Source organism: Lepus europaeus, chromosome 3, assembly GCF_033115175.1.
Source record: "Lepus europaeus isolate LE1 chromosome 3, mLepTim1.pri, whole genome shotgun sequence".
In the NCBI taxonomy this organism is placed as follows: domain Eukaryota; kingdom Metazoa; phylum Chordata; class Mammalia; order Lagomorpha; family Leporidae; genus Lepus; species Lepus europaeus.
The window spans coordinates 104,276,707-104,292,671 of NC_084829.1; the positions used below are offsets into that span (position 1 = coordinate 104,276,707).

The following is a 15,965-nucleotide window of genomic DNA, read 5'->3' on the forward strand; positions in this document are numbered from 1 at the left end:
TAGACTCTCCCTCCTAGCAGGGCCTGAGGAAGGGGCCATCCATATCACACAGTCCTACAGCCATAGTAATTGATGCCACAAGCCCCAGTGTCACTCAGACATGCCAGTGGGAGGGCAGGGGCAGCTACCCCTGTGTCCCTCAGCACCAAGAACAAGGCCCTGACTATCACATTTCCCAGGGAGACTGACCAAACTCTTTGTGGGCCAATGATAAACAACCAAGGAAACCTTTATTCATTTCGAAGCTACATTTCTATTCCAACAAAATACTAGTAAACTGAATCCAAAATCACATCAAAAAGATCATACATCAAGACCAAGTGGGATTTATCCCAGAAATGCAAGGATGGCTCAATGTTTGTTTTTTTTGTTTGTTTGTTTGTTTGTTTGTTTTGACAGGCAGAGTAGACAGTGAGAGAGAGAGACAGAGAGAAAGGTCTTCTTTTTGCTGTTGGTTCACCCTCCAATGGCCGCTGCGGCCGGCGCAGCGCGCTGATCCAGAGGCAGGAGCCAGGTGCTTCTCCTGGTCTCCCATGCGGGTGCAGGGCCCAAGCACTTGGGCCATCCTCCACTGCCCTCCTGGGCCACAGCAGAGAGCTGGCCTGGAAGAGGGGCAACCGGGACAGGATCGGTGCCCCGACCAGGACTAGAACCCGGTGTGCCGGCGCCACAAGGCGGAGGATTAGCCTAGTGAGCCGCGGCGCCGGCTCAATGTTTGTGATTCAATAAATGTCATAAATCACAACAGAATGAAGAACAAAAGCCATATGGTAATCTCAATAGATGCTAAAAAAGCATTTGATGAGATTCAACACCACTTCATGATAAAAACCCTCCACAAATTAGGTATAGAAGGAACATTCATTAAAATTATAAAGGCTATATATGACAAACCAACAGCCAATATTATACTGACTGGGGAAAAGCTGAAAGCACTTTCCCTCAGATCTGGAAAAAGACAAGGATGTCCACTTTCACCACTCTTATTCAACAGCACTGGACGTTTTAGCAGGAGCAATTAAGGAAGAGAAAGAAACAAAGGGCATCAAAACTGGAAAAGAGGAAGTCAAATTATCCGTGTCTGCAGATGACATGATGCTGTACACATAAAAACCTAAACAACCCCAGCAACAAGCTGTAAGAATTAATAAACCAGTTCAGTAAAGTTGCAGGTTGCAAAATAAACATACAAAAAAGTAGTTTTTTTGTATGCTAATGATGAACTTACAGAAAGAGAACTCAAGAAATTCCATTCACAATAGCCATCAAAAATAAATATTTAGAAATAAATTTAATGAAAGAAATGAATATCTCTACAATAAAAATTATCAAATATTGATGAAAGAAATCAAGGACACACAAAAAAGTGGAAAGATATTACATGCTCATGGATCGGAAGACTCAATATCATTAAAGTGTCTATACTACCTAAAGTAATCTATAGATTCAATGCAATCTCTATCAAAATGTCAATGACATCCTTACAGAACTAGAAAAAGCTTTCCTAAGATTCATACAGAATCACAAAAGACCCAGAATAGCCAAAGTGATCCTGAACAAGAAAAATCAAACTGCAGGCATCACAATACCTGACTTCAAAGCATAATACAAAGCTATAGTAATTAAAACAGCATGATACTGGCATAAAAAATTGATACATAGATCAATAGAACAGAATTGAGAGCCCAGAAATTAACTCGCACACATATAGCTAAGTGATTTTTGATAAAAGTACTCAGACTATACAGTGGAGTAAGGATAGCCTCTTCAACACATTGTGCTGGCAAAACTAGATGCACATATGTAGAAGAATAAAATTAGATCCATACCTCTCACCATGTACAAAAATCAACTCAAGATGGACCAAAGACTTAAATTTAAGACCTGAGACTATGAAGTTGCTGGAAGAAAACATAGGGGAAACACCCCAAGACACTGGTATAGGGGACGACTTCTTGGACGAGACAACAAAAAGGCAACAAAAAGCAAAACTAAACAAATGGGACTAAATCAAACACAAAAGCTTTTGCAAAGCAAAGGAAACCATCAATAGAGTAAATAGACATACAACAGAATGGGAAAAAATATTTGCAAACCACTTCTCTGACAAAAGATTAGTATTCTGAATATATCAGCAACTTAAAAAAACTCAACAAAAAATAACCAATTCAGTTGAGAAATGGGCAAAGGAATTCAACAAACAGTTCTCAAAAGAAAAAATACAAATAGCCAACAAATATATGAAAAAATGCTCAACATCACTAGCCATCAGGGAAATGCAAATCAAAACCACAATGAGATATCACTGCAATCCTGTCAGAATGGCTAAAATCCAAAACACAGAGAATAACAAATGCTGGCAAGAATGTGGACAAAGGGGAACACTTATACACTGTTGGTTGGAAAATAAATTAGCACAGCCACTGTGGAAAACAGTGTGGAGATTTCCTAAAAAACTACAAATAGACTTGCCATATGATCCAGCAATACCACTACCGAATACATACCTGAAAGACTTGAACACAAACCTGCACCACTGTGTTCATAGCAGCACTGTTCATAATAGCCTAAATCTGGACTCAACCAAGTTGTCCATCATCAGATGAGTGCATAAAGAAAATGTGGTATATACACACAATGGAATAGTATTCAGCTATAAAGAAAGAATGCAATTCTACCATTTGCAGTACAATGGATGCAACTGGAGGACAGCATATTGGGTGAAATAAACTGGACCCAGAAAGACAAATACTGCATGTTCTTCCTTATATGTGGGAGCTAAAATTCAACACACACACACACAGAAAAAAAGAAAAGAAAAAAGAAATGTCTGTGTGTATCAGTATTGCTGCAAATACAGTTTTATAAAACTTTATATCTTTGTGAAACCAAAGTTAAGAATGTTATACTACTATAGTTAATAGTTAAGAATGTTACACTACAATAGTATTAATGTTCTGTGATTACTTTAAAAATTACTGAATTTGTGTGAAATGGTCATTTTTCCCATTCAATTATTGTTTATAGCCATTGTCTATATTTCCACTAAAATATGATCTTTTTGCTTTTTATTTGTTAAACTTCTAATTTGGTGAAGTATTAAGGCTTTTTACTGTAATTTTAAAATATGTTATCTCAAAAATTACAAAAAAAAAAAAAGAGAAAGGGAGAAGGAAGGAGAGAGGGAGGAAAGGAAGGGGAGGGAGGGAAATCATTATGTTCTTAGAATTGCATCTACAGGCCAGCACCGCGGCTCACTAGGGTAATCCTCCGCCTTGCGGCGCCGGCACACCGGGTTCTAGTCCCAGTTGGGGTGCCGGATTCTGTCCCAGTTGCCCCTCTTCCAGTCCAGCTCTCTGCTATGGCCCGGGAAGGCAGTGGAGGATGGCCCAAGTGCTTGGGCCCTGCACCCGCATGGGAGACCAGGAGAAGTACCTGGCTCCTGGCTTCGGATCAGCGCGGTGCGCCCGCCACAGCGCGCCAGCCACAGCGGCCATTGGAGGTTGAACCAACGGCAAAGGAAGACCTTTGTCTCTGTCTCTCTCTCACTGTCCACTCTGCCTGTCAAAAAAAAAAAAAAAAGAAAAAAGAATTGTATCTACAAAGGACAGTAAGTCTGTTAAAAATTAATTAAAAAACTTTAAAAAAAAAAAACCAAAAAATGCAGACACTGAAAATTTTGTGTAAAATTACCTTCAGGTTACAAACATAAATGCATTTTGTGGTTAGATTTGGGTCCCACTCCTTAGATGTTATTATGTAAATGCAAATAATGCCAAAAAACAAAACAAGCATTTGCAATAAGGACTACTCAAAGTGTCTGTGTGTGTGCGTGTGCGTGTGCGTGTGTGTGTGAGAGAAAGAACGAGCAATGGTATGTGTGAGTAAGGCATTATGAGCACTGATTTCTACTTCTATGCCAACAATTTTTCCCTATAAAACAATGAAGGATCTTCCTGAATACCTGATTCAGTGCAATTTATAAATGCAGGATGCTTATTGTACAATGGGAAAAGAGGTTAAGAACAGGAAATGAGAGGAATGTCCCATGCTGCCGTTCACATTACCTTCGGGAGCAAGTGCGGAAGGACACACTTCTTTGAGGAGATCGCCAAGCGTATGCAGCTGTCCATCTGCAGCCACAGGACGAAACAGCTTCTGAATGAAAGGTCGTTCAGTCGTCGTCTATGTGAAAGAAAAGCACAATAATAATTTCAAGTAAAGAAGTCTTTGCTACTGCTAATTATAAACTAATAGGTCTTAAATATTATGTGACAATTAGGTACCTTCTGATATGACAAAATCAGAAGCACACAACATCACAGATGCGGCATAACCGCAAAACATAGTTTACATGATAAATTCAGGTAAATATAATCCTCAGGAAACAATCAGACAAATCCAGAAGGGGGACATTCTAGAGGCAACTGGCTGGGACACCTCAAAAAAGCTGAAGGCATCAAAAATCAAAACAACACAAAAAATACACTAAAAAAAAATTGTCCTGGCTGAATACTGGACTGAAAAGGGGAATTTTTTTTTTTTTTTTTTTTGACAGGGAGAGTGGACAGAGAGAGAGACAGAGAGAAAGGTCTTCCTTTTGCCGTTGGTTCACCCTCCAATGGCCGCTGCGGCTGGCGCATTGCGGCTGGTGCACCGCGCTGATCCGAAGCCAGGAGCCAGGTGCTTCTCCTGGTCTCCCATGGGGTGCAGGGCCCAAGCACTTGGGCCATCCTCCACTGCACTCCCTGGCTACAGCAGAGAGCTGGCCTGGAAGAGGGGCAGCCGGGACAGAACCGGCGCCCCGACCGGGACTAGAACCCGGTGTGCCGGCGCCGCAAGGCGGAGGATTAGCCTAGTGAGCCACGGCGCTGGCCCTGAAAAGGGAAATTTTAAAAAACTCAGCTATAAAAGAGTATTGGAAAACTAGGGAAATATGGACAGGGTATGTAATAATACTGATTTGATGTTAAACTTCTCAGGCATGCTGACAGTTGTAATGACAGTGTTTATTTTTAAGAAATTTATGATCAAGTATTGAGGGATGATGTGCCATGATGTCTGAAACTTACCCTCAAATGGTTAAAAAAAAGATTAGGTACATATAGAAAGCAAACATGGAGAGATGTTAACTATTGGTGAATCCAGGTAGAGGAGATATGACTTTATTAGATTTACTATTTTTGAAAATTTCCAACATAGAAGATTCACTATTTCTTCTACCAAAAATTACTATTAACACAGTAACGTAATTTTTTGCTAGTATTTCAATCATTTAATCCATATTTACAATTGCTTCAGGGGCAGATGTTTGTGCAGTTAAGATACTGTGTGGGACCTCACCAAGCCATATCAGAGTGCCTGGGTTCACGTCCCAGCTCTGTCCAGTTCTACATTTTGCTAATGTGCACCCTGGAAAATAACGGATGACAGCTCAAGTACTGGAGTCTCTGCCACCCATGTGGGAGACCTGGACAGAATTCCAGGCAGCTGGTTTCAGCCTGGCCCAGCCTCAGCTATTGGGGAACTTTGGGGATTGAACCAGCAGATTGAGTTCTCTATCAACCTTTCATATAAGTAACTAAAACTGCTTCATTTTGCTGAATAACTTTGATAGAGAGCTCATTGAAACAGATTCTAGAATTCTGGAATTAGCCATTCTGTGAAGAGACCTGCTGCTTATGGCTCTAAGAACTTTCACTTAGTTTCCTTTATCTGTTAAATCTGGAACATTCTACATCTCTTAAGTTTGCTGTGGGAATAAATGAGATTTTGAACCAAGCACAAAGTACACATATAAAAATTCAAGAAAATTCAACATTTTTTTCTCCTTCTAAATTATTACTTCAAAACTTTAAATTTTAAGCATCATGGAGTGAAAAATCCCCAAAACTTAAAAGAAGAAAGCAGTATTTTATGTAAGAATATGAATTCAAATATCTAGACATCAAAGACAAGTGTTTTTGTTTTCTGTTTGTTTTTTAATCACAAGGTATATAATTTCTTTGACACAACTATTAAAAATTTGGTTAAAAAATCTGATCTTTAAGTGTTGATGTATACTAAAATATAAGAAAAAAAAAACTATGTAAACATGTAGACTATCTCTCCTAAGTCTACACTGTGCATTCACTGAATACATACAAAATGTTAAAAAAAAAAGTATTCTGGTAATATAAATGAATATCTGTGGCAATTATGAAAATAAACCATAGAAATTGAACTCTAGGGATTTTCATAAAAATAACACACGATTGCTATCCTTAGTTTTATAAGCTCCTTTTTTTGTACAAGGTGAAACCAAGAACAACATCATGTCCAATGAAGTGGTTAACTACATAAAAATATTAAGGGTTAGGAGTTCAGAGAAGGAAGAGATGAATAGGGAACTCTAGTAAAAATTTAAAATAGCCACCACCCAGTTAGGGCCTTCTATCCTTCAGGCCATGAAGAGGCTTTTAAGACATTTTAGCAAAGGAAGTGATGTGATGAAAGAGGTTTTTTTCTGAAGGTTAATGGAAAGCAGTAGGATGATCTGGTTCAGAGGTAAAGTCAGGATGACTGGGAAGGGGCTGGTGGAATCAAGCCAGCTTATGTGATGACAACAGGGCCTGGGGCAGTGGCAAAGGAATGGCAGGACTGTACCCCCAATTCAAAGACAACAGTCAGAATGTACTTCCTGTAGCTACATCTCAAAACAGAATTTTCACAAGCTGGAGAACTCAATCATAACCTAGTTAGTGGCAAAATTGTAAAGCGGCTTACTTACTATAACCAAATCACCTGAAAACAATATGCTAAACAGGCCATGAAGTCTTAGTTACTACTAAAAAAGAAATTCTAACTCCATTATTGGAAAAATGCCCTATTATCTTTCATTCCACTCTTTCCACTATATGAGTTGTTACAAAAGTAAAACCTTCAGCAACCTTTTATAATGATGTATTTGCTTCTCTAACTATTCTTGTTTTTAAAAACTTATTGTTCTGTCAAATAGTAATAACATAAAGGCACATATTTAATTTAGGGAGCTAGTTACTGCTAAGGTCTGAATCTATGCATCCCCACACTTCTCCCCAAAATTCACGGTGAGACCTAATCCCCACCATGGTGGCACCAGGAGGCGTGGCCTTCGTGCCATTATAAAGCTAGTAAACCCTGTCCTCCTGCCATGCGAGGACCCAGCTTTGCCTCTTCCACCACAGGAGGGCTCAGCAATGCGGTACCGGCTTTGAAGCACAGCGCAAGCCCTCACCAGCCACTGCATCTGCTCTTGCCTTAATCCTGGACTTCACAGCCTCCACAACTTTATTTTACTGATTCTAAAGTATATCATTATCAGCAGCCCAAGACCTCCACAGATCACACATTATACAAACTCTACAGGCTGTCTGAAGGCAGTGACAATCAGGGCAGATCATGCAAATTTCTCAATAGATCTTATTGACCCCACGTGCACAGCAGAACAGACTAAATTACACTAAACAGTATTAAAAAGCAATTTTACTTTTGAATATAGAAAATTTCAAAAATACACATAAAACCCACAAATATGAAGCATAATACTTGATCTAGCCACATACTTGTAAATATGCAAACAACTTCAGTAACTTCCAAGAAATAATGTTACTTTCTCATGAGAAATAACATGACTTGCTAAAGTCATCTTAGAATCTGTCCTTGCTGCTTTTTAAAATATCTATGTTAGTCATTTCTCAAATATACCAGTAGAATACCAAACTGAGGTGCTGCAGGCTACTCCCCACTCATTCCCCTTCACAAATGCAACAATAACTTTATCCTATATGGAGAAGGTACACTCTTGAATTATCTCAGAGATATAATAAATAGAAGTGGAAAACTCGAATTAATAATTCTTTTGGCAAACTTTGCTGAATTTAATGAGTCTTACATATTATTAAACAGTTAGTTCAAGAGTAAAACAAGCTCCTAAAAATGAAGCATGTTACAGCTATAGTATAAACTGCTGGCCAGTCATGGTACTTCCAGTTTACATTTAAGAAAAGCATTGCACTGAAAAATTTAATTTCAAATATTGTCAAATAGGTTAACTATACTAATGTTGATAAAATAAGAAACACTGACTTAAGTTGAAAATCAGATAATGTGTAGACTTTCAGAGTAACAGGACAGTACAGAGTATGGCACATACGGGAATGCCCATCAAGTCCCAGCTACTGGGTTTCCAAACCAGTTTCCTAGTAATATGCACTCAAGAGGCAGCTGATGGTGGCTAAAGCACTTGGGTCCCTGGTAACCATGTGGGAGATCCAGAATGAGGTCCAGGCTCCTGGCTTTGATCTGACCCACTCCTGGCTGTTACAGTAATTTGGGGAGTGACCTAGATGACAGGAAATCCCTCTCACCCTCTGCCTTTAAAATAAATAAATGTTTCTAATATTTGAAATTTTTAAAATATTGAAAATATATATAGAAGACCAAAAGTAACATTACTATTTTAAAATATTAAACAATTATCAATTAAAATCACTAAATAATTCATTTTAAAAAATGTAAAAATGAATATAGTCAAAGTAGCTACTAAAAAGCAGTTCAGCAAGAGACTACTCTAGACTCTTCTACCCATATCTTATAGTCACAAATTTGCATTTCTGAGGCTGACCCTTCATATCTCAAACAATGTATAGTATAACAGTGATAAGAGTGTAAAATTTAAACTCAATCAGAAGATACAAGTTTTAGCCCTAGATAGAAATGTGTGGTAGGATTCAGTTTAGAGGTCAAAAGCTGCTCTGCCAATTATTACCTCTGTGAATCAAGGGAAGTACCAAAACTTCCTTGGGCCCTAAGTTGTTCCGTCTATAAAATGAGAATATTAACAGTATGTACTGCAAAGGTTTTTGGTAACAATTACACGTGTTTATTCAGGTGAAGCATGTAGAACAGTGTCTGGCATGCAGTAAATGCTCAGTAAGCGCTGTTATTGCTCTTATTAAATGTGACATTAGATAGAGCTTTATTGAACACTAGCATATATTTTGCATTGTGTTGTAAAAGAAAGACGATTATAACAGTGAATCTTGTTATTTTGGTAGCATTAGTACTGACTTTGCTGTTTGGGTCATTTATATTGTGTCTATGTATAAAGTAAAATAGTAATGTTGGGCTTATTAAAAGCAACAATTTACAACTACAAGTGTCCGATCCTGACTCACTTGACTGTGGAGTCAATCAGTGACTGTAAAGAGGAGGAAGAATACCATCAGAGAGTAAAGGAAACTCTACTCACTGAAACGAAACTGATAAAAAGTTATGAAAAAACATAAAAAAACAGAAAGGTAAAACTTAACAGATGCTCAACAGATGCATGATGCACTGGGCTGTAAAACTTAGCAACGGCTTTAATTAAAAAGGCAGGCAGGGAAGGAGGTGTAAGGGAGGTCTCCTACAGGCACAGCAGGCAGAACCCAATGTTGAGAAGGGGCCCAACTGATTAAAACAAAGCTCAGACAGGACTATCCCAGTCATAGTACCCAGAGTTAGGATCTCCCAATGACATCAGTTCCTAAACTGAATCCACAGTATCATTTGCCCCAGTGAGTCTTAGGTAAGAAGGACTTTCTAGGCTCCTGGGTTGTGTGGGAGAAACAAATAAAAGTTGGTATTTTGATTTTGTATATGTTGTGTTTCTCATGTGTATCAGCAAGTTTTAATACCACCAACTATATTGTGTGTGTATGATTCAAGTCCTTTGAAATACAATCAATTTAGTACCTCTTTTGAGAAAATTTATTTGCTTTATGAGGGTTCTTAAGTATATCAGAGGATTTCAAATGTTAGGTTTATAGATGCTTGAAAAAAAATCACCCATACAAGTTATACACAGAGTTAGCAATATCTATTGATTAATTGGGAATTCTGTTAGATTTGCTTAACTATGAAAGAAAGGACAAATACCATATGTTCTCCCTGCCCTCCGATAACTAATAGAGCACCTAGGCCGGCGCCGCGGCTCACTAGGCTAATCCTCTGCCTTGCGGCGCCGGCACACCGGGTTCTAGTCCCGGTCGGGGCACCGATCCTGTCCCGGTTGCCCCTCTTCCAGGCTAGCTCTCTGCTGTGGCCAGGGAGTGCAGTGGAGGATGGCCCAAGTGCTTGGGCCCTGCACCCCCATGGGAGACCAGGAGAAGCACCTGGCTCCTGCCATCGGATCGGTGCGGTGCGCCGGCCGCAGCGCGCCTACCGCGGCGGCCATTGGAGGGTGAACCAACGGCAAAGGAAGACCTTTCTCTCTGTCTCTCTCTCACTGTCCACTCTGCCTGTCAAAAAAAAAAAAAACAAAAAAAACAAAAAAACAAAAAAACTAATAGAGCACCTAAAAGGTAATCTACAGAAGTGAAATTGACACTTTGAGAAGCAATGACTTTGAATAGCCCTTGTCTTGACTGTTGAGTAACAGTTGTTTTCCCATGCTATTTGCTGTACTCTTTATTTAACATACACTTACTTTATACACATATGTGTATAAAGTTAATTGAAAATAGATCTTAGTAAAAAATAAGAATGGGAATAGGAGAGAGAGGAGGAAGAGGGGTGGGAGAGTGGGTACAGTGGGAAGAACTACCATGTTCCTAAAGTTGTAATTAGGAAATGTATGAAATTTGCATTTCCTAAATAAAAGGTTTCTAGGGAAAAATAAAAAAATAAAAATTAATCACGTAACAAAAGCAAAACTAGACATATGGGACGATATAAAATGCAGAAGCATCTGTACAGCAAAGGAAACGATTAACAGAGTGAAGAGACATCTTACTGAATAGGAAAAATTATTTGCAAGTTACTTATCTGACAAAAGATTAATATCCAGACTTTATCAGCAAGTCAAGAAACAACACCAAATAAGCAACCAATCCAGGTAAGAAATGGGCAAAAGGACTTCAAGAAACAGTTCTCTGACCCAACATGGGAAGCAGACTCAGAACGGCAAATGCCCTAAACAGCGCTCTGGCCTCAGAATCAGCCCTTAAGGCATTTGGATCTGGCTAAAAAGCCCATGACAGTTTCTCAGGAATGGAAAGCCAAGACACTGTGGCAAAAAAAATCACCTAAATGAAAGATCTCTTGTGAGTGAGATCCCAGTGGAAAGAACGGGCCATCAAAGGAGGTACCTTTCTCTGAAGGGAGGAGAGAACTTCTACTTTGATTATGGCCTTGTCTAAATAAGGTCAGAGTCTGTGAACTAAAGAGGCTTCCATGGCCTTGACAGCTCATGACAAGCGCCTCAGGTGATTACTGACATCATAAATAAGAGTGTCAATTGTTAAATCAACAACGGGAGTCACTGTGCACTTACTCCCCCATGTAGGATCTCTGTCCTTAATGTATTGTACTAGGCAAATTAATGATAAAATCAGTATTCAAACAGTACTTTATACTTGTGTGTCTGTGCAGGTGCAATCTGTTGAAATCTTTACTTAGTGTATACTAAGTTGATCTTCTGTATATAGATAATTGAGGATGAATCTTAAGAATGAGATGGGAGAGGGAGTAGGAGATGGAATGGTTTGTGGGTGGGAAGGAGGTTATGGGGGGAAAAACCGCTATAATCCAAAAGTTGTACTTTCGAAATGTATATTTGTTAAATAAAAGTTTCTTAAAAAAAAAAAAAACAGTTCTCAAAGGAAGAAATACAATTAGCCAACAAATATGACAAAACTCAATATCACCAGCCATGAGGGAAATGTAAATCAAAACCACACTGAGATATCACTTATCTCCTGTCAGGCTGGCTATTATCCAAAAGACAGAGAACAATAAATGCTGGCAAGATGTGGAGAAGGGGAACTCTTACACAACCTTAGTAGGAATGTAAATGCCCATGTGAAAGCCAGTATGGAGATTTCTTATTTCTTTTAAAGATTTTATTTATTTATTTGAGAGGTAGAGTTACAGACAGAGAGAAGGAAAGACAGAGAGAGAGAAAGGAATTCCATCGGTTGGTTCACAATTGGCCGCAACAGCCGGAGCTGAGCTGATCCGAAACCAGGAGCCAGGAGCTTCTTCCGGGTCTCCCACGTGGGTGCAGGGGCCCAAGCACTTGGGCCATCTTCTACTGCTTTCCCAGGCCATAGCAGAGAGTTGGACTGGAAGAGGGGCACCAGGACTAGAATTGGTGCCCATATGGGATTCTGGCACCGCAGGTGGAGGATTAACCTACTGCGCCATGGCGCTGGCCCCGGAGATATCTTAAAAAACAAGAAACAGACTTGCCATACGATGCAGCAAGCGCACTACTGAGTATACACCCAAGAGAGAGTAACTGCCGGCGCCACAGCTCAATAGGCTAATCCTCTGCCTTGTGGCGCCGGCACACCGGGTTCTAGTCCCGGTCCGGGCTCTGGACTCTGTCCCGGTTGCCCCTCTTCCAGGCCAGCTCTCTGCTGTGGCCAGGGAGTGCAGTGGAGGATGGCCCAAGTGCTTGGGCCCTGCACCCCCTGGGAGACCAGGATAAGCACCTGGCTCCTGGCTTCAGATCAGCGCGGTGCGCCGGCCGCAGCGGCCATTGGAAGGTGAACCAACTGCAAAAGGAAGACCTTTCTCTCTGTCTCTCTCTCTCACTGTCCACTCTGCCTGTCAAAAAAAATAAATTAAATAAATAAATAAATAAAAAAGAGAGAGTAACTCATTGTATGAGAGCTGTCTACTCCCCCATGTTTATAACAGCCAAAATATAGAATCAACCAAGGCATCCATTACCAGTTGAATGGACACAGAAAATGTGCTATATATTTATAATGGAATATTATTCAGCTATAAAAAGGATGAAATTTTATGATTTACAAAAAAGATGGCTGGAACCGGAGGCCATCATGCTGAAATAAGCCAGAGATGAAAGCCGAACACTGCATATTCTCCTTTATTTGTGGGAGCTAAAATTTACAAAGAAAGAAGTGCTGAGCATATCAGCTTTAATGATTTTATGACTATTTTAAAATTTATACAAATGCAGTTGAGCGACTTTTCCTTTGATTACCATGTACAGCCTGTGCCTATTTTCCTGCTGGACTATGATCTATTTACTTAGTGGTGCCAAATAGGCCTTTGACTAGAATGTAAATTTAAAATTCTATTTCAGGAAATAATAAAATTTTTTAAAAACTGTAAACCTCAAAGGAAATACTCAGAAAATGGTCTCAACAGTTTAAAAGGCAAAGGGTGAGTATGTTAACACTATACTTCATGTGTACAGTTTCTCTGAAGTGGAATTCATAAAGGAAACAGTGTAGAGCTGGAAAAAAATTAAATCTGGAAGAGGTATAGATTACAGCTATTTAAGGAAGTATCAAAGGTTGCTCTTAATTTTATACAAAAATCACTGTACTTAAATAAATTCAACTAAAGAAAAACTAGGCTTCATAAGAAACTGCAAATAACTACAATGATGTCCATTCATGGACAAAATTTACCTTCTAAAGTTAAAAATGTCATCAACAATTATTAGTGCCATCAATTAATTATATTTTCAATTGACACAAAATTTTAAAAGAATGAACAAAACCCACAATTTTTATAAAAGCTTTACATAGTAAACTGTACCAAAATAGTGACAAGGATGAATACCAATGAAACTTTCCTTGCATGTCCTGAGTAAAAACCACAACATATTACATAATTTCAGAGAACAATGTAATTGCTAGTATTCTATTAACAGTGTTAACAGACACTACAATGATATGAATATAAACAAATTGAAATGGAGAATATTGTATTTTCTATTTTTTAAAAAGAAAGCTTTGAGATTATTTATAACAAAAGAATAGTGTAACAGCTAGATATGTAACTTGAATAGAATTATACTCATGGTACAGTAGTACCCATGTCCAGGATCTCTGACTACTGATCAGAGGGCAGGAATAAATTAGCTCAGAGTTGCTCATTCATTAAACATTTACTATGCACTTTCTTGAGCATCACTATATTAGTGGAATAATACACATAAATGAGTGTAATACAATGCTTAATTTATAACAGAAATAGGTATAAATTGTTATGGGAGAAAAATTGAGCACACAACTTAATCCCAGACTTTTTGGCAGCAAGAGTAAAAGCAGTAACAAACAAAAACCATACTGGTTATATAATTTTAGTTTCAAAGAATGGAAGGTATACCAGTAGGTAACAAAGTAAACTATGCTAACAGTGGTAAGGTATTGTAAAATACTGAATGCATAAGGAATTTCAAATGAGAGAATTAAGAAGGTCAGCAAGCTTTCAATTAGAAATAGCCTTTTTTTTTTTTTTTTTTTTTAAATGTAGAAAGAGATGCAGTCATTTTGGCATTCAGACGACTGCTTGAGTATAACGGTACCTGGGAGAAAGTAATGAAGAGAAAGGTGGGCTGGGGCTAGCGCAGTGCCATAGTGGGGAAAGCTGCCGCCTGCATGGCTGGCATCCCATATGGGTGCTGGTTCAGGTACCGGCTGCTCCACTTCTGATCCAGCTCACTGCTATGGCCTGGGAGAGCAGTGGAAGATGATCCACGTCCTTGGGCCCTTGCACCCAGGTGGGAGACCCAGAGGAAGCTCCTGGCTTCAGGTCAGCACAGCTCTGGCCATGGCGGCCATCTGGGGAGTGAACAAGTGGATAGAAGACCTCTCTGTCTGTCTCTGCTTCTCCTTCCCTCTCTGTGTAACTCTGACTTTCAAATAAATAAGTAAACCTTTAAATAAGAGAGAGAGAGAGAAAGGTGGGCTAAGGATCACAGCAAATAGAGATGAGAATGTCAAACGCAGTGGCATGAAGAAAGCTTGGTTGCAACCTCCACCCCAAAGAGTGCTTACTGAGGAACTAAAGGCACATTAGTTATTAAACTTTGGGGACTCTGTAGATCAAGCTGAGAAACAGGGAAACTTTGTATCTTTGATTGCTGTAATAGCTAAATGAGAAAAGATACACAGGGGATTAGTTCGTTAGGTTCCTCTTTTAACAACTGTTATATATAAGCAAAGAAAAGTAACAGTTCACTTGCTATAGAACCAATTACACAGAGAATGAAAAATTCAGTTTCCTTTTAGGTGCTGTTAATTAGAATGAATATTTTGTGGCACAAAGAAAAAGAAAACAGGGGTTTACACAGGATATGCTGCCAGACTTTACCAACAACGACACGCGACTCTGCTGCAAACTGTCACATGCATATCTGGCTTAAGAAATGTTCATGCATGTCAAATTTTGCATCACATGCTTTCAAAAGAAGGTTCATATTGAAATTAGCTTAAGAATACACACACTCATTAAATAAAAGAACACCATTTAAAATGCTTTTAGACTATCATGGTAAACAGTCTTTTGGTGGTGAGGAGTGGGGGAAGTGGGAGAGGAGTGGGTGGGCATCTACACCACTAATCAGACTACTCTTCTCCTTTATGTAGGAAAACAGGAGACTGGAAAATAAGCACTTTCTGTAGTTATGCTACGAGAGTCTGAAGCCCACTTTTAATATTCCTGACAAGACTAAAAAATAATAATTAACATTTGAAAAGCTGTCATTATTATAGACAGGGACACTTAATCCCCAAAGCAGCACGGTCTTAATTGAGACTATGATTAAACGAAAGTACCCATCAGAATTATATCCACACATCTGGTTTGAAGTTTATGTTTTGTCTTATTTAAATTATTATATTCATTATATTTCTGTCTAGACAATGCCATGTATATTGTGTCACATAAACAGTTTCGGCAATTGCTTTCAAATACAGGCAACGGCTATGTCTTCCTCATATTGTTTCAGTGAATAAAACGTGATACAGGGAAGCTCTATTTCACCACCTTACAAATGGGATCAATTTGATGCTGTTTCATTTCATTTACAGAATAAATTTGTTTTGCTTTCCAGTTTTTCACATGAAATAATCAGAACACTAGCCAAAAGAAGCTTCGTACAAAAATGCAAGGATTGATGTTTTTACTAATAAGTATGC

At 38.9% G+C, this 15,965-nt stretch overlaps 1 protein-coding gene across 5 annotated transcripts in view; it reads right to left on the reverse strand.

The window, feature by feature from the left end:
* Nucleotides 1-15,965, reverse strand: part of ATG5 (autophagy related 5) — a 160,321-nt gene that overhangs the window by 23,164 nt on the left and 121,192 nt on the right. For all 5 annotated transcript variants that reach the window (XM_062186564.1, XM_062186565.1, XM_062186566.1 and 2 more), the window contains one exon: nucleotides 4,068-4,185. In XM_062186564.1, the coding sequence (XP_062042548.1) occupies nucleotides 4,068-4,185 (118 nt within the window). The remainder of the gene's footprint in view (nucleotides 1-4,067; nucleotides 4,186-15,965) is intronic.